Source organism: Poecilia latipinna, unplaced genomic scaffold (assembly GCF_001443285.1).
Source record: "Poecilia latipinna isolate Pla-1442-1.1 unplaced genomic scaffold, P_latipinna-1.0 Scaffold2547, whole genome shotgun sequence".
NCBI lineage: Eukaryota > Metazoa > Chordata > Actinopteri > Cyprinodontiformes > Poeciliidae > Poecilia > Poecilia latipinna.
In genome coordinates, this window is record NW_015115163.1 from 1 (window position 1) to 24,258 (window position 24,258).

The 24,258-nt window shown below is 42.1% G+C and overlaps 1 protein-coding gene across 2 annotated transcripts in view; it reads left to right on the top strand.

Annotated features, from left to right (window-relative positions):
- Positions 1-3,856: 3,856 nt before the first annotated feature.
- Positions 3,857-24,258, top strand: part of LOC106938275 (nuclear factor of activated T-cells, cytoplasmic 1-like) — a 72,857-nt gene continuing 52,455 nt past the window's right edge. Inside the window, exons 1-4 of one of the 2 annotated variants that reach the window (XM_015020199.1) lie at positions 3,857-4,681; positions 7,874-8,966; positions 11,467-11,626; positions 22,363-22,565. In XM_015020199.1, coding sequence (XP_014875685.1) covers positions 4,537-4,681; positions 7,874-8,966; positions 11,467-11,626; positions 22,363-22,565 — 1,601 coding nt within the window. In that variant the 5' untranslated portion in view covers positions 3,857-4,536. The remainder of the gene's footprint in view (positions 4,682-7,873; positions 8,967-11,466; positions 11,627-22,362; positions 22,566-24,258) is intronic. The other variant, XM_015020200.1, reaches the window with a different exon arrangement.

Sequence of the window (24,258 nt, forward strand, 5' to 3'; positions counted from 1 at the left end):
GGCTACAGTCCCTGTAACTAAGCCTCGGCAACTGTTGACACAACGTTAGCTACTGTTGCTTCCCTCAGCATTACAGAATCCATCATGAGATGCTTAAAGTTGTTCAGCGAGTTGCGCCGGTTGGCTGGTGCCCATCGGCTACTTTTCTCCCACCGCTAAGTTTTAGGATAATTCATCTCCCAAACTACGTGATCCTGCTTTTTTATCTTTGAGCTCACACACGCTCATTGGCCAAGCCGCAGCTGACGCCAAAGAGCTTCTGTAGGCAAAGAAAACACCGCGTCCCATTACTTTCTTCTGGTGCAGGCAGCGTTGCCCCACAGCTCTGCCTCGCCTCGCCTGCCTTCCCCCAGAAGTCAATCTGTTTCTGATTATGTGTGATCATCCTCGGGCTTGCCAGAAACATTTCAGACACAAGCAACTCCATTTTTAGTTTTTTTTTTTTTTTTTCCAAGGGACCTGGAAGACATTCAAAGTAAATGTCATTGTAGCTTGTCAAAGCCATCGTTAATTATGATGATTGGAACAAATGATGTGATGACATTACGGTTTTTAAAATAATTTTCATACATAAAAACATGTGCTTGGAGTATTACAATGACATTGAACTGTACCCATTTGAAATTTGTCAGTGCAAGCTGACAGTGTTAATTTTATTATTTAACGCTCAGGTATTTTGGATGTTCTTACTGATTTGCAGCAACTTTTCAGATCAGTTGACAGGTGAAGATGGTAAGCTGGGCTATTAAACTAACATCCACCAACACTGTACCTTTCATTTTTAGATGTTGCTTCTCTTCTTGCTACAGACACTTTGTACAAAGTCAAAACTTGGAGAAATGAACAGCAATTTATGAACCATCACACCCTGGCACATTGTTGATGAATTGCTACTGCATAATAAGTTACGTTTAAGGGAGTGTCGCCATCTTGTTTTTCTTCACGACTTGATAATCAGACAATCACCTCAGGAAGAAAGTTCCTGAGATGGGAGCATTCACACCAACCCTGTTTAGTCCGCTTTAATCAAACTTTAGATCATTTGTCTACAAAGTCAGTTTTTTTGGGGGAGAGGAGGCGTGAATGAGCAATCGAACTCTGATGCAGATGAAAAAAGCCAACTCTGGTCCTCCTAAAAACCTAGGTCTTGGTTCAATTAAAGTGAACTCTGGTGCAGTTCGAAAGCATGTGGATGGAAGCAGACCGGAGACCTCTCCAAAAGCAGGAAGTAGACCATAGCGCATGGCATTCTGTGTAAATACAGTCAAAACAAACGTGCAAGTCAGTGGACATAGACTTTATCAAAAACAAAAGGGAAATCATGCAGACGCTAAAATCTGACGCTACTCCAGGTTTTGTTTACATTTTGTGAAGAAGGAAGTTGTGCTCATGCCTCCTGAGATTTTTTTGTCATTTCCTTCAACAGTTCTTGGTGCAGCGCCACCACAGGTGTGTGGGCGGGGGTACAGGTTTTTCATATAGCTTGGATCATTTGCCACAGTGCAGTGGCAACGAGAACGGCACCAGTTAAAAATGTAACAAATGTTGCAATTTTGAACCCAATCGAACAGATCTACTGGACTATCAGGTGTGAAAACACCCTTATTTGCTAATATAATAAGCTAGGTACAGTTCTTTTTCTGTTGCAACCATTCCATGAATTCAGCAAACAGATGTGACTGAATCTTTCATCGGTGTAGAAAGAGCATCTGCATAGTTTAACCTGAATTATTATTGGGTGATTGCTTTGACATTGGTGTAGCACTTATGTAAGTTTTGCAGCAGTGGAACATATGTGATGTCCCCACACCACACATTGCCCTGGCTTTGAGTCTTTTTTTTTTCCTTCCACATCCACATTGTGTATTACTTGTATTTGGGAAAAGATCCATCGTCAATTAACGCTGCAGCTCACCTCTACACCCAGAAGTCCAAAATGAAGCCGGACAATGGAATATATTATCTCTTTCACTGTGTTCTCTTGGCATGAGCAGAACAAGATAGAATTACGACGGAAAAGTTTTCTGTGGCAGAATGAGTCAATATTTCAGTTCTCTGTAAGAAAAACCAGATGAGCTTCAAACAGGCCAAACAAGAGAACCAGACCATCAAGGCTGTTATCAACAAGAGGCATAAAAGCCAGCTTCTGAGATAAGACTGAGGGATTCATGGGACGGACGGGTGGCTTTGTGTGTGTAAGATACCATTGAGACAGGTGTACGCAATAACATCTGGGGAGGCTTACGGCTTGCTACAATCTATTTAGTGTCCATTCATATTTTAGCAAAACTGCTAGCGTAAGAAAATCTCTTGAAGAAAGATAATTTACATCAGTTGGGGTTTAAAGCAGGGGCGAACAAGTTTGTCTCCACTACGATGTGTGAAATAACCTGAAATAAATTCATATTTTAAAGTTTTATACTGTAAAAATATCTGTATATTTAACAGCGATTGCCAACAGTAAAATTGCTGCTGGAAAAATCTGTAAAACTAGAAAACAATTTCAACCTGCTAATCTGATGTGAAACTAATCGGTGAAAATTATCATTTGTACATTTTACATTTTGTACGTTCATTTTGCAGGTTGTTTTTAAGTTTGTTTTAGGAAAAACACTTCTATCCTCCTTTTAAAACATTTTCATTTTTTAACTATAAAGTCAACAACAACAGTGCCGTCTAACCAATGAAAGACAAACAATGTTTTCCTCATAATTTTACAGTGAAATTCTTACAACAGCTGACAGTTTTACCACAAAATCCACTTTTTTTTTTCTGTTTATGCGGTGTGCAGATCATGTCCAAAGTTCGCACTTTTCCAGGATAAAATATGAGTTCAAATACAAGACTGGCAAAAACCAGATGAAGGAAGCAAAAAGGAAAATGGAAAGAAGGGATTAAGCAATAAACCAATGAAATGAAGAGAGAAAAAAAGGGGGGGAAAAAAGAAACATAGAAAGAAAAGATGTAGCGCAAAACAGGTAGCAAGAGGATGCAAAAAATAACTTAGTAATAATCAATTGTTAAAAAGAAGGATGCTTGGATGCAGAGCAGGACAAAGAGCAAAGACAGAAGGAAAATTTTCAAAACATGTCTTTCTTCAGTCATAATGGGTAAGCATCAAATCCCCTACTCCAACATCTCTCTGCCCAGCAGCCTAGCCATCAGGCCAGACACAGAGTTAAAGATAAAAAAAAAAAAAAAAAAGCAAATGAGGTAGAATATCAGTGCTGGCCAACAACTGACGGTGTCACTCATGACGTGTTTCTTGGGAATATCATCTCTGCTGCTGAGTTGATGGCATGCCATGTCAATCATGAGAATCAGTCTTCTGTCAGAGGCTTCTCCAGACTCACTGTAAGAGGTCCCGCCTGTCCACAGGATCACCAACCACAATGACATTTATATTTGAAAAAAAAAAATAAAAAATACTTGGATGATCTGAGTTATGACAAGATTTACATACAGGATTTTTGTATTAAATTTGTTTTTTAATCAATATAAAAAAGGAGGAAGGAAGAAGGGTAAAAACAAAAAAGTCAGAAAGGAATGGAAGAAGGAAGGAAGAAAAAAAAATAAAGGAGAAAGGAGAGAATTGAACAGGGAATACATTTCAGAAAAACAAATATTTTCTCATACTCTGCCTTCTTTTCTATACTTTTCCAGACCAGTGAAAGTAGCTAAGTGAAATCCCATACTTTGTCAGTCTGGTATGTGGTAAAGAATGTGATTTGAACTTTGATGTTGGCGTCAGTTTCTCAATTTTCTGGTGACTAAGATGATGGACATCTTCAGAACTGAGAAAAATCCTATTTTTGCATTTTGGAGGAAATAAAAAAGAAAAAAAAGAGAAACCGTCAAACTTTAAAAAAAGTATTTATTTGGGATTGTTTACTCATATGGAAAGCTCACTTTACACTGAGGGGGGCAATATTATCAACAGAATAATGTAGACTGATCATTTGTTGATATGGAAGACGTCGGTGCAACTTTCTCTCTCTCTCTCTCTCTCTCTCTCTCTCCCAAACGCCCACGCGCACACGTGCGCGCGCGCGTACAAACACCATTCCCTCCACCTCCCCCGGAGGGTTCCCTGGGTGGAAGACATCATCAGCCGCTCCAGGAGGTTGCAGAAGCCGGCCGCGTCATCCTGTGGAATGGGCGGCGCACGGACGGAGGGTGTTTTCCAGCTTTAAAAGCACCGGAGCCGGCTCCTCTGACAAACCGAGCTGCGTCATCCAACTGTGGAGACTTCTCAGAGAACCTTCACCGCTCAGAAGCGGTCCAAAACTCACCTCAACCCGGTCCAAACGCTGCCGCTCTTCCTCCCCCCTCTCCTCCTTCCCCTCTCCGACACGGTTTACTCCTCTCGCTCGTGCTCAGAAGAAAAGTTCACTCTTCTGTTTTAAAGATTCCGAAGCGAATTATGCCTTACGGCGTGTGAAGTAAAGCAGTGTTGCCGCTCTTGAATAGTACCGTCGGCGAAGACGTTGGTGCACGTTGAGCGCAGCCGGACGAAAGTTGCGCATCGCTTGTTGAATGCAGGATACCTCCAGCCTGAGCGTCAAAGCCAAGTTCAACTTCGGAGCAGCAGCGCTAGCAGCAGCAGCAGCAGCCGGTCAGGAGCGGGGACTCCAGCGTCTCAAATCTACCGCCGCCGCCGATATGAAGTCTGCAGAGGAAGGTAACATTTACATTCATAATGTTTGATTTGAATATAAAGTGCATTGATATAGAATATTCTCTTAAAGGAAAAACAAAACAAAACGCTTATTTCTCCAGATTTTATTGACTGAAAAAAAACAACATCTCTTTAAAATCTCATTGTGTCAGTTCCACAACACATTGTTTTGGCTGAACTCTGCCAAAACACAATCTTATTCAAATGCATTACATGCACACCGTTACCAGTCGTGTTTGCAGGTGCACCTCTTCTTAAAGATGATGGGATTCATAAACCCTGACTGCTATGAAAGTGTCATGTTAGATGTAGGGGTGAGGAGGGAACAAACGGAGAGCTTCTTCATCCCAGGGGTTGTTGGAGATTCTGATTCTTTTTAGGCTTCTGTGCAGAAGTTGAGGTAGTGGTTTGCCTTTTTAAAATATGAGCTTGAGAGAGGGAGAGACATAGCCGGCCCAAGACATAAGCAAACTAAGCAGCTGCTTTTCATGGGGGGGTGGATCAGAAAAGGGACTAAATCAGGTTAAGAGATAATAGTTTCTCTTAACCTGTAAAGCGAAACTCCCTTAATGTGTAAAATGTTTACTTTTCTCTCATTGAAATTCTATATTTTCAGCTTTCTACACTATAGAACCACCTTCAAACTGTGTCAAAATCAAGACTAAAAAAACGGCTTTTCACTATTTTTTTTTTTTTTTGTAAATTATTTTTGTATTACTTCACATCAGTACATCAATCCCTCCACAGCTGGTAGAGAATGTCATCATAAGTTCAGTAATCGTTTTATAAAAATAAAAATTTACACTAATGTCAATACAGAAAACATATATATATGTCTCATATATACATTGTAAGTGTAACACAATTTCCATCTCATGTTACTTTTTAGTTGCGAGTTGTAGTCATGGTTAAATAAAATGCACTAACATTTGAGCATGGGCGATATTCTGTGGTGCCCGTTTTCTGCTGGAAGGCACACAAATCAGATCCCATTCACATTCAAGGCAGCAAACTTTGATTTCTTTTTTTTTCCTTCTTTTTTTTATCTGAAGCTCTTTATAGTCTGTTTAGTCTCAATTTTCAGTGCTGATGGCACTGGCTTTTTGTGGATGTTGGGAATTTCATTAAGTCTTTGAGGTTCCGTACAGACGGGTGCAGGCCTATTATTCATTTCAGTCCCTGAGCACTAAGCCTCATAATTGGTAACAGGCATGTGCGTGTGTCTGTGTTTGCAACTAAGACGGAGAGCTGTGATCTGCGCGTTGTGGGATGTCGGGTAGCCGACTTGACAAGGAGCTATGCGTAACCACACGGAGATTCAGCTATGCGCCATGAGCCGCTAAGCTATCGTAGATAAATCCAGATGTCCACACACACACACGCACACACACACACACACACACGGACCCGTCCGATGTTTGGCCAAAGATCTTTGCCAGCCATGCGTGCACAAAAATGGCCCCAGGGCTCTCAGTTCCAGAGGCTGCAGATGACTTCTGTAAGGGACCACGTATCTCTCTTTCTGAGATCCTGTCAGTCTGAGCGCAGCCTCCACCACAATCCCTGTGGATAAGCTCCAGTATTCTTTAGTCATACTGGTTTAGTTGTGGTGAGAGAATGTTTTGATCATGATAGTGTAATTGAGAAAAATTGCTGTGCACGGAGAGAACACGTTATAATCTGTGCGACAGTGAGAGCACTTTGAGACCACGCCGCAAGCAAACGTGGAGGCACTGTTTTGTCTTCAAGTGTGGCTTTGACCTTTCTTATAATCATCTCCCCGCACCCCAAAAAAAAAAAAAAATTCAGAGCTTTCTGAAAGTTTTCTTTCTTCAGCAGCAGTGACGCGTGTGAACCCGGAAAACCCGAGTTTCAACATCATGCCGTGTGTAAAAGTGAAAGCCTCAATGTGTTTTGAGTGGGTGTTAGAAGAAGTCAAGTGTGCTTGCAACTCAGTGCACAGATCAAACACACGTTTAGAGGAGTAGCAGAAACAATCAGCTGCAGCGCAAGCTAAAGGCAGCCGGGCCTGACTCAAGGAGGAGTATCACGGCGGGTGGAGCGGGCGGGAGACCATCATCTGTTCAGACCAGAAAAGGGAGAGAAAGGCATCAGAGAGGACTGAGCTGGGTCACACTAGCTTTCATGCTGAAAGAGTGGATAATGACAGAGGCAGAGATGAGTTCCCAGCAAGAAGAGCAAGAGTTTGACTTCAGCTATTTGTTTGAGGACAGTCAAGCTGCCCAGAATGAACCAGACAGAGGTGGGTAGTGAGGAGCAGAAAAGCCTTTCCTAATTTATTGCTATTAGGGGATTCATATTAAATTGTCTGAAAACTTTTGGGTGTACTGTTTCTCAAAGTTTGATTTAAATGTCCGTTGTTTCTATCATTAATGTCAACTGTTTTATTGGAGATGCAGGTTTCTAAAAGCAGGTCCGTAAACTAATTTTAAATCCCCTGCCCACATGTTATGTGGCATGTGACGGCTTTGTCATTTCATGTGATGCGCAATAATGTTGTGGTTGACAAATATAGCACAGCACATTAAGTGCCCTTTATCAGGTTTCAGACTCAGTGATGTTATGTCTCACCACCTTCAGCATCACTAAAGCTGTTGGATACAAAAAAAAAAGAAAAAGATGTGAGTTTTGACAAAGCAGCCAACCTCGACGGGTGTGATACCGCTTAGGTACATACGTTAGGATATAAGTGCTTCCTCTGACTTTGTAGTTGACTTGCACTTGCGATATTCTCGTGAGCTTGGTTTCGCGTGTACTGTGCGTGTACCGTTGTGCATCTGTGTGTACAGCGCTACAGCCAACTCTCTTTGACTTAATCACAACCTCGGAGCGATGCGAGAGTGCTGTCAGCTGTCCACAGGGGAGGGCCTAATTCACTCAGTGAGTGATGCAATCAATCAAACGGAGCATCAATCAGAGCTGCAGGAGGAATTCTTGTAGAGTACATATGACAGCAGGGTGTGCCGAATAGAGCCATGGATGCACTGATCAAACAAACAGAGAAGCGGTGTAAATTGTGACTATGCTTCATGTGCAGTAAAGCTTAAGACATGCCTTGTTGCTCTATGTAAATTGGGAAATACTGAATTGATACGCCATCTTGAATTCAGTTAAAAAAAAAAAACATTTTCACTGAATTAGTTGTAAATAATAATTCTGATTTATGTTTTTCAGATGCATACAACTACACACCAAACGTCAGTCTTCCAATTGGCATGGGCAACCCATGCCTGTCTACGCAGTACCACACCTTGCAGTCCAGTCCTGTCATCCCGGTCTCCTCTTGCCACCAGACTGGCTACAGTGTCCAAAATGACAACCATGCCGTGTCAAGTTACTACCTGCCTCAAGCCTTGAGACCCAACGGCGCTCCGGCTCTGGAAAGCCCTCGTATAGAGATCACCGCCTATAGCCAATACCCGGAGGATGAAGTAGAAGCCAGCGGCAGAGAAGATCACATCATCAAACGAGGCGTCAACTCTATCGTCACACTGACGCTGCCGAATGTGGATGGGTACCGTGACCCCAGCTGTCTAAGCCCCGCGAGCAGCATATCCTCTCGCAGCTGTAACTCAGAGGCCTCGTCCTACGAATCTGGCTTTTACAACTACGACAATTCCCCGCAGAACTCTCCCTGGCAGTCACCCAGCGTTTCGCCCAGAGGGTCATCCTCACTTCTGTCTTGTCCACATGCCATCGGTCCCGCAGCCTCTCCTCACCATTCGCCCTCCAACTCCCCTCAAATAGGCGCGATGGCAGAGGAGGGATGGCCAGCGCAGCCACGTGGGTCCCGGCCAAATTCCCCCTCCTGCAGTGGAGTTGGCGGAGGCAACAGCGGTGGCATGGGCAAGAGAAAATACAGTTTCAGCGGCTCCTCTTACCAGCAGACATCGTGCTCACCCAACCAATCACCCACCCCTTCTTCACATGGTTCCCCGAGGGTCAGCGTCACAGATGAGAACTGGCTTACCAACACCAACCAGTACACCAACCTTGCCATTGTTGCAGCTATTAATGCTCTCACCACAGACGGAATGGCTGACATGGCGGAAGGAATCCCAATCAAGACACGGAAGACCATGCTGGACCTCTCACCATCCATGAGTCTGAAGGTGGAACCCGGAGGTGAGGACCTGGGTCCAGAAGGGGAGCTTCGACATGAGGAGTACCCTTCCCGCCTTAGCCTCAAGAAGGAGAATTACTGTGGAGGGTTTCTGGATGTACCACAGCATCCATACTCATGGTCTAAACCCAAGCCTTACCTCAGGTAAGCCACTCCTTTTATTGTGTATTGAGGTTTCACAAATCTGTTAATATTCCTGTACCTGCCCAGTCGTGTGTTGGACCATGGGTTGGGTAGGTCTTCTGCTTACTTTCATTTAACGAGAGCTTTGAATAAGATGCAACAAAATGGCATGAATTAGTCCTGATTAGGGGTGTAACAAGATCTAGTAGGACAAGATCTCATGGCAGTAAAACACTGCAATATTTATTATGAAAGTGAAGTCTGTGTCCGTTTCTGTCATTATGTGACTACATTCTGTGTCATATGATGTGCTAGTATCCAGGGCTTATAAACTATCAATATAAGCCCTGGATGCGTTGTAATGTTTTATCTATGCTTAATAATTTTGGTTTTGAGTAAAAAAGAAAGTTTTTTCATTATTCCCCTGGTTTGTTGACAGAGTGAACAAATAAGCCTGGATTACAACACAAACTCCGACAATACGATGCCATATTGAAATATTTTATGTGGTAGCATTCGAGGTTCTATTGAAAAAAAGAAAAGTTGACACTGTGGAAGATGAGATGTAAAGTATTTGTGAGCACAACAAGGCTATTTTAAATCCTATGCATTACCCACTAAAGATGGTAAAGTTCAGATCTGCTTTAAAACTTCTTACATGTGGATCTGCAGGAGCATTTCATGGTTGTTAATGATTCTGAGCTTGTTTTGTTCTTGTGAGCAAGATGATCAGGTCTCATTGTCCCAACCGTAAATGCAAACTACAATCTCTGACATCATTTTGGACATTTGTAGCTCCCTCTTAGTCCAACGCAATATTTATTGCATTATCTGTAATCCCCCACAGACTAGAACCCCATCTACACACCACCCACAGCTCATGGTGGAAGCATTTCTTTGTAAAGTTTGTCTCAGACAGCTGGGTCGCACCAGGGAGTCACATTTGCAAAGGTTTCCATAAAACAAATAATATATGACAGACGTTAAGCTGAATCCTCCTTTCTAAATAAAGTGCCACCAGTGGATAATTTATATTATTCATTCAGATCCAACTTTCCCCAAAACTGCCGCTAGAAGCAGAGATGCACACACTTCTACTACCTTAAACGGGCCTCTGATCTTTACCTTTAAGCCTTTAGCTCACTGTTTTACTGAGTACACAATCCATCACCTCAATCTGACTCATGTATTGTCTTTATGCATCTATATTAAGTTTTGCTTATTTTCCTGAGAGGACAAGATTGTTTCAGTTTTTAATCTTCAAAGGCCGTATGAAAAGTCAAAGAATCAAAGATACACGCTCCTCACTTCCAAACAAGCTCCCTTTGAAGATCAGAGTATTTCATAAATCATATTTCGCACAGAGGAGCTGCTCAGCTTGTGTATGCAGCCGTTGCTATAACAACTCACACACAAATATGGTGTGTAGACACACGTTCAAACAAACACACAAGGTGAGCCCCCCTTTGTGGCATGTCTTTCCAAGCCAATAGCACACTTTCCTGTTGGAAATCAAGTGTTTGATTAAGATAGTGAGGAACAGGAAGTAACGGTGACAGGCTCGACTGAAGGGGAAGCAGTCTGGGAGTTAATCAGCTGGCTCGCTGCACTGGCCTGTCGCGCCATTAGACCATCTTTTCTCCCCGCAGTTAACGTGATGTCATGCACCGTCTGGGCAGATAAAGCCTTGCGGGGGGAAATCAGTTTGTCTTGGGTCAACAAACAGCCCGCAAGTTCCACAGAGATGCCAGAGATTGGTTTCAGCCAAACCGCCCCTCGGGTCAAGGGTTTGCGTTTAGCAGGCATCCGGCCAGCCGAGAAATATTGTCTTGCACATGTTTGTTTTGGTTTAGATATCTCTGCGTCGTTAACATGGGAATCTCTGACTCTCTGTCTGGAGAACAATGACGTTGAGGGATGCCGGCTGCGGCTCGGAGAAAGAGATATCATGCACTCCAAAGACGGGCCGCGCGTCTTGATCCGCTCTCTTCAAAACCGACGGGGATTGTGTCGTCAAATCTCAGTGTTACCCAATCCTGCAACAGAGCAGCTTAAACGTTGGTCTGTACCAGGTTTTGTTTGCGTGCCTCAGAAATGTCTTTCATCCTGCTGTCACTTTCTTAACTCGTTGTGGCTGTTCCCACCTGTCATGCCATAATGTAAAACACACAGCTCTCAAACTGGGCCACATTTGCTTTTCATTTGCTTTTGTACATAAAAGACACAACTAATTATTAACCTGGCCTAAAGAATTATGCATGTCAGTGTAATAGTGCTGTTGGTTAGATTTAGGACCATGATGAAACGGAGGAAGATCAAGTCAGTTGGATTACTCCAAAGTGGCCCAATTTGTGGCTAATTTAAAGCAAGCTTGGAATTATTAGATCCAGGTTTTTCTGACATGGAGAGAACAGTGAAGCGCCTGGAAGTTCACGTCTGCAAATTCAATTAAAAAAAAGCAGTGATTTTAATCTTATGTTACTTTCAGCTTAGGGCAATCAACTTGTCCTGTTCTTTGCAGCCCCTCACTGCCGGCTCTTGACTGGCAGCTGCCGTCCTGCTCCGGTCCGTACAACCTGCAGATTGAGGTGCAGCCAAAGTCCCACCACAGGGCCCATTATGAGACGGAGGGAAGCCGAGGAGCCGTGAAGGCGCTGTCTGGGGGACACCCTGTGGTTCAGGTACGTCTAACTGAAGTGCAGTGAAGATGCGAGTGTCTTTGAAATGTTACCATTGTGATATTCATTATCGATACAAGCTAGTTACGTGATTTTAAAGAAATAGTTCTTAGTTTGTAAGGGAATTTGTGCCACATTTCTGTAAGCAAAGACTTTTTTGTTGTCTTCATTTATTATAAATCCAGGTTCAGTTCTTGGAAGATAACATCCTGTAACTTTTAGATTGAGCCCTTCTTCAATAACATAAATGGCTCAATACTAAACTTTTGCAGAGCTGAATGACTGCTGACTAGGGAACTTGGCATTTTCATTGAGTTGTATCTAAGCAGGTGTATATCCAAAAGTTGTCAGATATTAGCTATTGACGACTGGAATTGAGCACTTAAATTAGCCGTTAGCTTGAAGCCACAAGCTAACTGCTTTTCTGAGATGAGCCTAGACTTTTCAGGCCAAAAATGAGTTGATAAATCTTAATTTTGAAGAGAATTTTTAAACAGAAGCTAATATTGTATCTTGACAAACACTTCACGTTAAAAGAACAGAGTTCATAAATATCACCTGTGTTTATTTTATTTTTTTGCTGTAACTTTAAGGGAAGCTATCCATCATTCTGACTCTGTTTTTATCTCTTTTTATCCTCATCTGAGGTTCATAACATTTACACTGCATCAAACAGGAATACCTTTATCATTACTCAAACGGTTCCTGTATCAGATTTAAGGCTATACCTTTTTCACTTTTTCATTATCTATGTAATAGACTTGATAATAGATCAATCTTGATACCTAAATGGTGCGCCCCAAACTTTAAGAATAACAGGCCTCGACTAAATTGGACTTCTACCATGTGAAGACAAAGCCATTCTTAAATATGTCATCCTGTTTTATACAAACACTCCTTTATGAAGTTTTAAGCCATGTTCACAATCACATTAGGTAGTTATAATGGTAATTTAAACAACTGTTGTCTACTTGTAGAGAATGAAGTGTAATTTCATTTTCAGTGAGAGTAACTGAAAAGTAAGGCAGTGTAAAAATCAATATCATGTCCTTAAACCACAATCTTTTTGCTTTTTAAATAACTTGTATACAGTTGTAGTTTTTTTTTTTTTTTGTGCATGCTTGTGATACGACCTGTTGTCAGTGTGTTCACAAAAATCTGGGCAAACATGGATGTCTGTGGAAAGTCCCAGTGAGCACCATTGAGCAAGTACAAATTTAAGTATTTATATACTGACAGATCCACCTACCAGTTCACATCTGCACGTGCGTTGTTCACAGTAGTCACCCCAATGTTACCAACTTACTAAATATAGCACCAATGCACATTGTTGCTATATTTAGCAACATACCAGACAAAAAAATAAAAAAAATAAAAATCCAAATTGGCTCACCAAGCTTTTGAAGAATTGGCATCGGGCAGAACACTGCCATCGGTGTACCCCCAGCAGAAACTACTTAGTTGTTTCTATGAACAGAGATGTGCACTTCGGTCTCTCATACTACCAGTGGCTATTTCCTCCGGGACCAGTTAGCTTGGTTATATTCTGAATGCAAATGACAAAATAAATATCTACATTAGGTATACTGATTGTTTTTACTTTTTAACCAAATCTCAAATCTCACTTTTAAACATTCTGAACCAGCGTGACATATACAGTCTATTTCCCATTTATCACAGCTTGTCCAGCAGAGGCCTTTCTAGTAACTTAACACAATGTGTACACACTGTAGGCTTTACATTTCTCTACATTTCTGTTTGCTGTGTTATTAATGCTCCCTGAAGTGCAGAGTCAATGCACTGTAATCCAGTAAAAGGTCACTTTGACCAGTTGCAGTGCATGCTGACTCAATTAGTATAGAGGAGAACCATCGCCTCTCACTTTTGTACTTGGCAAACTCTTAAAGAGCACACGTCAGTCTCGCCAGCAGCGCAGCACAGAACTCCATTCTATGTTGCGCTGTCATCATGCTGGGCTTGCATCTCAGTTTACACAAGGTGGGAATTTAGTGCTGTGTGCACGTCCCAAAAGCCGAGGGTAAATTTGACTTTCAAGCTGTTAATTTAAAGGAGAAAAAAAGCCTAATTGTATTATTTACAGCTCTTTCAAGCAAAACACAGCTTGATGCATGCTATATTTCTTGAACACTAAGCTCTGAAAAAACATGTATTTAGTGCAGTCTGTCAGTGTTGAACACTTAGCACTGTGCTAGCACTGTCCTGGAGCTGTTTTGTAAACAGATGTTGTCAGCACATCCTGGTCTACTCGGTGTCAAATGCACTTGACAGCTGTTGGCCAGCGCGGCGTTATAAACAGGCCTGTCAACCCGCAGGTTTTCTCTGTAAATACAGGTCATTATTCCCCTTCATTAAAAATCTTTGTACATCAACATGCATAAATCAACATTTTCAGCCCAGCGCCCGCCCTGTGCCACAGAGAGAGGCGGACCACAGTAAGCTTGCTCTACACAGCTGCAGCAGGTGTGACCGGCTCTGATTTAGCTTACTCTGCTTTCTGGCTCACTCTTCACAAACCAGAGTTGGGGGAAAAAAAAGCCATAAATTAACCCCAAGAATTGTATACAAACTGCGAATTCACATTTCACAAACTTTGAAGTATTTTATTGGGACTTTATATGACAAACCATCGGAAGGCTAGTTGATTTGTCTAAATCTGAAAAGTGTTTTGTATTTGGATTCAGTCTCCCTGAGTCAGCTCTAGGCCTTTCACAATAAATTTTTTTCTGAGTGACAAATTGTCCCAGAAATTATCGTGATAAACGATAATATTGTTGTTTTGAGACAATTTTCATGTAGAGGAAATGGCATAACACTGCAAAGATCAATAAACTTTAAATTCTAATGAACATTTAACAGTGGTGCTGGAAGACATTTTAAATATCTAAAATAACCAAAGTAACAGAACAGATAAAATAAATTATAAAGTCTGTGTAAGCAAAATGATTTTTCAAAAAAAGGGGCTGGTTGAGACCAAAACACCAGACTGAAAAGTTTCATCATCCAGTTTTGGTAGGAAGGGAAAAACAATAAGTCATGCAAATTGAAATTATTAAGCTTGTTTTAATTTGTCATGCAATTAATTAATTTATTGATTATTGTGACAGGCCTAGTCAACTCTTTGTAAAACAATTTTGCTGCGATTACAGCAGCAGCTCTTTAACAGGTATATTCTGATTTGCAAAGTTGGTACGGACTTTAACTGGACCATAAACACACATGGGTATGCCTTGATCTAAACCATCCCATAATACACCTGACTGCATGTTTAGGGTGAACCTCAACCTCAGTTTCTAATAGAGTACAAGATCCTTCCTTCCCTGTGTGTAGCTCCATTCATCTTCCCATTAACTAAATATGTTATGTTCAAGATAATGTGCAATGTTACATTTTCACCAGCAGAATTTGATGCGTCATTGAAAACCCTTCATTGGTCTTCAAACCTTAAACTGTGGCTTTCTTCTAACCAATATCTTCCATATATCCTAAATTTGAGGAGTGCACAACTGAAACTTGCCCTGTGGACAGAATTTCCCACCTGAGCAGTGAATCTCTGCAGCTCCTCCAGAAGGGTGTATTCAAATAAACTCCAGCTTGTGGTTAGAACAGGACAACGTGCAAAAAGCATAACTTTTAAAACAGCTGTAAAGAAGAAAAAAAAGAAAAAGAAAAAACACTCTGTGTTGCCCGACTAAAATTCATAAATGCTTTAAAAGGTTCAAATTTAAAAGGTGAATTTGGGATGAATCCAGGTAAAAGCTGTAATACACACATCACAATGCTTCTTCACTCTCGCACCTTTTCACATATATTTCAGACTTCTTGGAAAGTGGGGATTTATTATGCCTGTGATTTATTTCCTGTGCAGTCAGCTGGGGTATCTTGAGGGTTTTATAACTTTGGAAACCACTCCAAGCAAGGCAATGAGCAGAAAGATATATCTATAAAGATGAGCCAATCATGCGTTCGTGCTAAATTTATGATATCTCGAAGAACATTTTTTGGTGCCTTCAGGGTTTTTTTTTTTTTTTTTTTGGCACAGTCCAAGATACAAAATCTCTCTTAAATCTAACTTCAATAGTTTATTTTAACCCTTTCTTTGTCCATGTTGAGGTGTCAAGAGAAACTATGGTCTTAACATTGAAGGAAGGGCATCCAGCGGTCCCAAATGCCCCGTGGTAATGAGTGGAAGGCGCTGGATGGGTGAGGCGCAGTCAAGGAGAATGAGTCAATAATGACACAGGGGCATGGGTGTAGGAGGCAGATCAAGGAAGTGTATGCGTGTGTGTGTGTGTGTTTGTGCGTGTCTGCATGCATGTGTGTGTTTGTGCTGCTTAAGGCTGGAGGATGTAGGGAGAGAAAGAGAGAGACAAGGGACAGAGGGAGTCACAAGGCAGCTGGAACTTGCCTTGGCTGCCCCCTAGAGATGTTCTGTATCCTGCTGATTAGGACCCAAGTAGCCCTGAGGTTGCCTGAGCACGGTAGGTGGGGATGTGCAGGAGTCAGGCTCCCAAGGCCCCTCAGATGCCACCTCTCCCCTCCACACACTCGTGCCTCTTTCCTTTCCTCCCACTCCCTCCCTCCTGAGGACCAGGGGATGTCGTTCCCAGTGAACTTCTCATCCTTCAGTGATTTCCCAAACCCACACCAGCAGGCCTCCCTCATGTTGGGTCCCAGTCAAGCAGAGCTCTATTGTTTTCTTAGCTCATGCATGATCAGACACATGTGCTATGAGTGATGGTGACACGTGTGTTGGAAAGCAACACCAGGTGAAAAAACATGTAGCCTTAGCAGCCTGAAAGGATACACTGTTTCTACAGCGGCCTGCACGCTGCTGCCGCTGCCAGGCAGGAAGAAGATCCTGCGATTGAAATCCAACTTGGACTCTTCTGTGTGGAGTTTGCATTTTCTTTTTTGTTCAAGCAAGTGTTGTCTCAGGGCCTCTCACCTCACTAAGTCAGTGGCTGATGATTTACCGTAGACTTAAACTACGTAGTCCGTCTGCCTTTCCCTTCTACAGGTTGTTAACCACCTCTCTTATTGTTGGGTGGACATTTTGGCCCCCACATCTCTAGTGCCTTTACTTTGCTAAATGGCAGCACACCACAGCCCCCATAAGGAAACCTAAGATATTCCATTGGCTCCTCTCAGAATGTTCCAGATGCTGTTCTTTTTCACTTCAGCCAATCTAGAGCCATTTTCAAAGCCGTACCAAAGTAAAACCTTAGTTTGCCACCCATATAATTTCCTTTTTCCACTTAATGCTTACAGGTTTGCTAGCTGGTGTCTATCACCAGCAGTCAGTGAGTGAGAATTAGGGTGCACACTGGACAGCTAGAGGACATAAAACCCACTTGAACATGAGAACTACTTTAGAGTGAGCGATCAACCTAACTTTGTCTCCAGAATACCCAGAGAGAACTCAGACATGGAGAAAAACAACTTGCAAACTCTAGACAAGAAAGCCAAGAAGTATTTGAACCTAAGTCAATCTTGCTGCAAGCTAACAGTGCTAATAACTGTTCTAGCCTATGTCCTGGTCTGCCGTCCCCCAGATCAAAACCACATGTGAACTGAAAAATATTTCAGTCAAAAACAGTTCCAAAAAGAAGTTATTCCGTTACATTATTTTGAAAACAGGAGATCGAATTCTCAGTAAGTCTGCTGAGAACTTGATCTTGTTGATATGTCTTTGCTAATTGGTGTAATTGGTGGTATAGCAGTGAAGCCTAAGTGACACCCGTCTAATGCTTGGCAACGGCAAGTAACAACACCTGTGGAGTGCTGTGTGCAATGCAGTCATCCTTATGACTTTTTCATAGAGGATAATCACTGGCCTATGCACATACACACTCTCTTTCATTAAACTTAAAGCAAAAACAGGCGTGCTGTAATTTCTCCAGGATGTAGCTATAACGGGCATGACTTAATGCCCATCTCTGTTTTGCTCTGCAGCTTTAATGTATATGAAATTTGCCATAGGCTTCCGCCATGGCAACATGAAAGACCTCATCAAGCACATGCTGAGTTTTTTTTTTTTTTTTTTTTTTGCATGTGTGGTTTCACCTTGGGATCCGGTACTTTGCGCCTATGTAATGTCTCAAATAAACCCCTCCCAATCTACAGCAAACTATACTGTAGTGGCTAATTGCTCATTAAATCCACTGCTGCTTCTTGTTTGATATTCAAAAGGCTTGGGTTTACCCTGTGGTGCTGTTAGAGCTTAGTCAGGACTATTATTTGTAGCCCGAAGGGCTATTTATGCCACTCGCAAACTGTGGTTCTCCTTCCCTTACAGCGGTGTTGGGCTACCACTAATTACCAGTTAATAACGTGGAAAAAGTACAGAAAGCTGTGCATCGTTTTCGTCAGTTTGAAGTGATAACCAGAAAAGCCGTACATTCATGATGCATGGACCAGGAGCGTAGCGTTATTGGGTGGTTGGAGGAGAAGCAGTGATCATCAATGCATCATCTCCATTATAAAAAAAAACCTCTGGTAGGGTTGGATGAGGTTCCTCGTGGCAGGTTTTTCTGGTAACAAAGCCATTGTTTTTATAGGGAATTTGGACCCGCACTAGTCTAGACGTGGGCTTTTGCTTGAAACGGAGCCCTTGATGACATAACGCTAAAGCACTCGGTTCCACAAAAACTGTAATGGCTATAGAATCTCGGTTGCTTATAAATGGAGTGGCATTGGCCTCCATGGAAACGAAACACATTAAAGGATTGCATATGTTGCTTTGCTTCATTATGGGGCACGGGAGATGTGACTAGACCAGGCAGGCGATGGTGTAAAGTCTGGAAGGAGAGACAACTTGGATGAGTGTATATTTAATTGGGTACAGCGAAGGCTGGCAACGTGCGTGTGTCAGCACTTGACAGAGGAGAGTCTGGGATAATAGGAAAAAGCTTAAACCGACCGCTGCATTTCTCCCCAGTTACCACTCCCCAACCCCCTTCTACTTCCAGTACTCCTCTTCCCCCGATTCTCTGTGCCACGTGGACTTCTACGAGTCATGACATTTCTCCAGGCGGTGATGAAAGGAATCGCTAAAGAGGGAGAGACGGCAGTGCATTGCACGCCTGTGGAGTGTATTCACAATCAATTTCCAGCCAGGACAGACATAACTAATTTAGCTCTGAGTCATTACATTTAACATGTTGAAATGTTTCATCTTCACTGCTGAGGCCAGGTGCAGGCAGCGCTTTAAATGTCACTATTACTAAAGAAAATACAGGATGCCCTGCCCTGAAAAGCTTTAGCATGTCTTTTTGTTCTTTTGATTGACACAGACTATACATGTGTTTACTCTTAGTCAATTAATGTTCCATTTGCTAACGTGTGATATTTAACTCTAACCCCAGCTGTTTTGCATGACAATGGAGCAATCAAAACCGGATGTCGCTGAGAGGTACACAGTGTCTCTCAAAAGTCTTGAGGATTTTTTTTTTCCACATTTCACCCATCCCTAATCTGAGACCACTGAAAGAAATTCAGTTGAACCAGCTGCCTTCTGATCTCACCTGTCTAGAAAACAGAATGCTGTTGTTGAAAGAAAGTTATGTGAACACGAGTTTGCAGTTTTCCCAAAAGCTGTACTGCAATTTATTCGGTAGGTGTTTTCATTAAATGAAACCAAAACTGAATTTTTTGGCATTGGATGCAAGTTATTGTGTGTGGTACAAAACCAACAATAAAAATCACCTGAACACACCATTCTCAGCGATAATCCATGGTGGTAGGAACAACATACCTGTCTATAGACAAATAACCTAATAGGATTAGAGGGGAAGATGATAGGAGTGGCATACAGAAGAGAACCTGTTAGAGGTTGGAAAACAGACTGAGGTTATGGTTGACCTTTGGGTTTGCCATTGTGGGTTAAAACACAATGAAGTTTATTTTTGTAACGACCAAAATGTGAAAACGTTTATAGGGCATTTTATTCTAGCTCTAGCTGAAAACAAAGTTCTCAGACGCTGTTCCAAATGCGAGCGCTATTTAAACCGTGTTTAGATTTTCTCACAATAATTATGCAACAACTCTGCCAGATAGTGCTGCAATTAAAGCATAAGAATCTCATCTGGTTGAAATTAGTACTTCTCAAGTCAACCTCACAGTTGCCAATGGACACAAATACAAAAAAATTCATCTCAAAATAAAAGGAAGAAGTACTCTACTTGCGATGTGCAGCTGACTGAGCATCAGAGGGGTTCGGCAAAAGCAGAGACAGGACTTTAGGTAGAGGGTCAGCAGGAGCACATATGGAAAAAGAATTGAAAGAGGTCGCCCAGGGGGACTAGACTGCTTTCTCTAGCTGCCGGGTAGGCTAACGTCACTATAGGACTATCTGACCTCATTAATCACTTCCTCTCCCCCATGTGGTCATGAGGTTCTGAGTCCTGATACCGGAATCACAGTGTCTTACCGCAAGACGGGTGAAAAGACAAGAGCCCCTTCCCCGCCCAGCTCAAACTGATCCCTCCTTCCTGCCTCTCTTCTGGGCCACCCTGCAGCCATGTGGCGGTTGAGCTAACGGCTGAAGGTCACTGACAAACCCCCAAGATGAAAATCCATACGTGAAAAAGTGACAGACGGCACGGATTTGCAGGCCAGCTGCACCGCGTCTCATTAATCCAAAACACCACGTCACGCCATTTAACGCTCCCACATTTCAGATTTGCATCTCGCGCGTCGCCGTGGCCCTCGTGCGAGTCAACGCGTCGGTAACTGGTAGCATGTGTGTGTATTCATAATTGCTGCCGGTGACACTATAAGTAAAATATAACAAGGCGAGCAGGGCCTGTCGGTGAGATCACCGCGCAGATGAAGTGGCCCCTTGGGATGCCAAGACTTCAAGAAGCTCCTGACCTCGGCCTAACTCACTGATGACTAGCATGTGTGACTAGCTCACAGGTCGACACAGCTGCTAGAGACACTACTGATGCTAGAGAAGTAAAAGCTGGAAGCGGAGATGACTGACAGCTACAGCTTTACTATTTGCTATACGATTCCTTAATTGGTGAATCAGAGAGAAAAACCAGATAAGATCTGGTGCTTAGATCACCGACGCATATGGATATATACTTGACTTGAATGGCTTTTATTCAAGGTGATTAATTTGGAAACTTGGTAAGAGAAAGAGGTACACACTCAAACTTGCCGTTTGTCCAAAAGCTATCTCATTAACTTTAGACAGCACACATTTATTCTTAGCGTCGGCGTAAGTTTCCCTTCTCAGACAACTTTGTTTCTGAACCAGAAGCATTATAGGTCCATGGAATCGTAGCCCTAATTTTTCAAAGACCTAAATACGACAGCCCTCCAGTCATATCACTCTTCCTCACAACCACTGGTCTGGCTGCCCCGTTAAAGGTAATTATAAACCAATTAATCAGATTATGTCATAGGTTACATGTGGCCTGCATTTTGCTCTATGAGTCATTCCAGTAGATAAACAACTGGGGTCTTTTTATTCCATTTGACGTTACTGCTGTTTTCACTCGGACGGAGCTCAGAGAAAATTTGTCTGTGGCAGCACTGGTGTATGCCTTGGTAATTGACCAATTTGTGGGATTTTGTCAGAGTCCCGGCTTTTGCAAGCCCCGGTCTTGAGTAGTCCATCTCCCGCAGCATATTTTCAAGCAGCCGAGAGTGCTACCTGCATGGATTCGTGGGGGCTCGCATGTTGACAGACTACTCTCGTTAGTTTTTGGGTCTACTGTACCTGATGGACTGTACAGCTTCGCTGCCCTTCTGAGGTGTGAGAGATCTCTGACCACACAAAACATTCACTCTTCTAACCACCTGGGAACATTGCACTGCAGTGAAAATGTAAATCCTGGGAGGTCTGTGGCATTTACCTCCAGTTTCACCAAATCATGTGGTTAGTAAATTGTCTCAGTCAAAAATCACTCACAAACTTTGTTTTTGAACCACCCCCAAAGAATTTGAAACACTGTCTCCATATTTCTATTTTAAAACATTGTCGTCACACTAAATTGTCAGTTTTGACACGTTGACGCTAGCTAGATGGTGAAAAAAAAAAGTTTTTTACCTCTGGATCCCTGAAATGAACAGTGATTTTCAATCGGTGCGTGGCCAAGCAGGTTCTCTCCACCTTTTCACAAATATTTGATCTTTTTATTAGTCGAGCAGTAGCAGCTAATGGAGGCGTAGGAGAGGAAGCAGTAGTCGTTTGAAGTGGTGATACCGATACACAAGTCTCTTTCATCACAGTGGGACACAGTCTCTGAGCTTTAATGGAAATCATAATGCAAGTTCATAACTGCCTGAAGGCAGAAGGGGCCAGGTGATGCTGTACTGCATAGAGGGGTTGTTTTAGTGCCACCTTCCTCACTTGAAAAATGTGGTAAGTTAAAAGCGACCCAGCTTGGGTTTGTTTCCAAACCCGGTCCCGGGTCCAGTATGGAGTGACCCAGGCCTGGGTTGACTTACACAAGTTCAGTCCAGCACACTTTAATCCTTAAAATGAGTCAGAATAAATCATGTTCAACAGTAGTACTACTGAAGCGGCAACTGAAAAGCATAACCCATAGCCTGGATTACACCAATAAAATATTTGGGTGAAAACAGGAAATTTAGGAGTTTACTGGAGTCCATCAGGGATGTTTGCATTATCTTTGACACTGCCTCAGGCGACGGTCCTGACAGCTGGCGTTTTCCTCTTACCTCGGCTTCTTTGTTCTCCCCGCCAGCTTTACGGCTACATGGAAAGTGAGCCGCTCACCCTGCAGCTTTTCATCGGGACCGCAGACGATCGCCTCCTGCGACCGCATGCCTTCTACCAGGTCCACCGGATCACCGGCAAAACCGTCTCCACTGCCAGCCACGAAGTCATGCAATCCAACACCAAGATCCTGGAGATCCCTCTGCTGCCAGAAAACAACATGAGAGCCATGTGAGTGCTTGGAGACTCTGTTGCTAACCAACCTTTTCTCCATATTTCTTCTTAAAGAAATATGGGGAACAAAAACTCAATGGTTTTGTTGTTTTTTTTGTTTTTTTTCTTCATTTGGCGCCGTCTTTTATGGCTCAGCCATACAAACACAACGCGTGATCATTATAGCACATATTTCTAAATAGGCCTCTGTCCTCTCAACCCCTTGAGGTGCACAGTTTTTAAGGCCGACACAGTTCATGGTTGACTAACTCTGCCCGACATGTAAAAACAGGCACTGCAAAGGTCAGGATACAGTCACCATTCCACCAGTATGAAGTGCTTCAACTACATTAATGTCAGCTAGTGTGTTAATATATGACTGCAAGATAAATGTGCCAAAACATTCTTACCAAAGTAACAAGTGTGTTGGAAAAAAAATACTGTCCATTTAACATGCCGTTACTGTCAGAACCACTGCAGTATTAAGAATTAATGAGTATACATTTTACTGGATAAATCCTCACATACATTCTCATAATCTGAATGTTTTATTAAGTAATATCCAAGTCAATAATGAAATACCAGCTGATCGACAGTTACCACGTCAAACCATCTTCTGCTCAAACAAATTCACAAATATTACCAGTGATTATAAAGTGGGCTGTACTCTTAAATGACAACTTTCATTGCTTTGTGTTTCGTTTTTTCACATTTGAAAGCATTTTGGGGTGGAGCAAATACAGCTGCAAAACTGATATATTTAAGATGTGGCAGAAAAAGCTGAAGAAACTTGTTGGTGAATTCTGAGACACAACCTTCTGCACCAGTTTCCATTTACCCATTTTGTAAAACTCTAATGTGAGATTTCAGGTAAATCTCATTTCACTTTTTGTTTAATTTACTTTCTCACAAAATTGAAAAAGATGGAATATTCACAGCAAAATAAAAACAACAATTCTCTAAAACAGTCAAAAGTTGTAAAGCAACTCTTCATAACCTAAAATCTACTACGTAGTAAAATCCTCCAGTTTACAAGACGGCACAGTCAAAGCTTAATATTTGAGAGCAAAACGCTCTGATTTGCCATTATGTCAAATCAATTACGTTATTGTTAAATCATTCATTTATTCTTAACTCTACAGGAGCCTACAGGAAACTTTCAGCAGTAACCATTAATTATTTAAATATGAAGCAGAGTTAAAGTTTTACTACGTGTGAGAGAGAGCAATCAGAATTACACAGCTCTGCAGTTAAACTGTATTTTATAAATATTACACCTCACGTTAATTACAAGGTGACTATTTTGAGCTAAAATTAAAAAATTAGCTTGGTTATAAACACCAGTTTCTGTATGTATTTTCTGGTGTGATTTATCATAACTGTGAAAAAACAACACGCTATTATTATGCGTTCAGCTTTCTGTTTATGATTATCTGATTCACTAGCAACCTGAATACACCACAGAGATGTCCAGACAAAGAAAAACACTGTGCTTCTGGAATCTTTTATTTTCTTCCACTGACTGCACCGATGCTCTGATTCTTAGTTTCCGATCAGGACGGATCAAGAGTGAAGTGAACTGATTCCACTCATCAACTAATTTCACGGTGTGTTGTCTGCACAAAATCAAAAAGAAAGAAAAGAAATAGAGATAAGAGCCTTCTTTTGCATGCATACTACTTACCACTTACAAACGTGAAGTGTTAGTGAA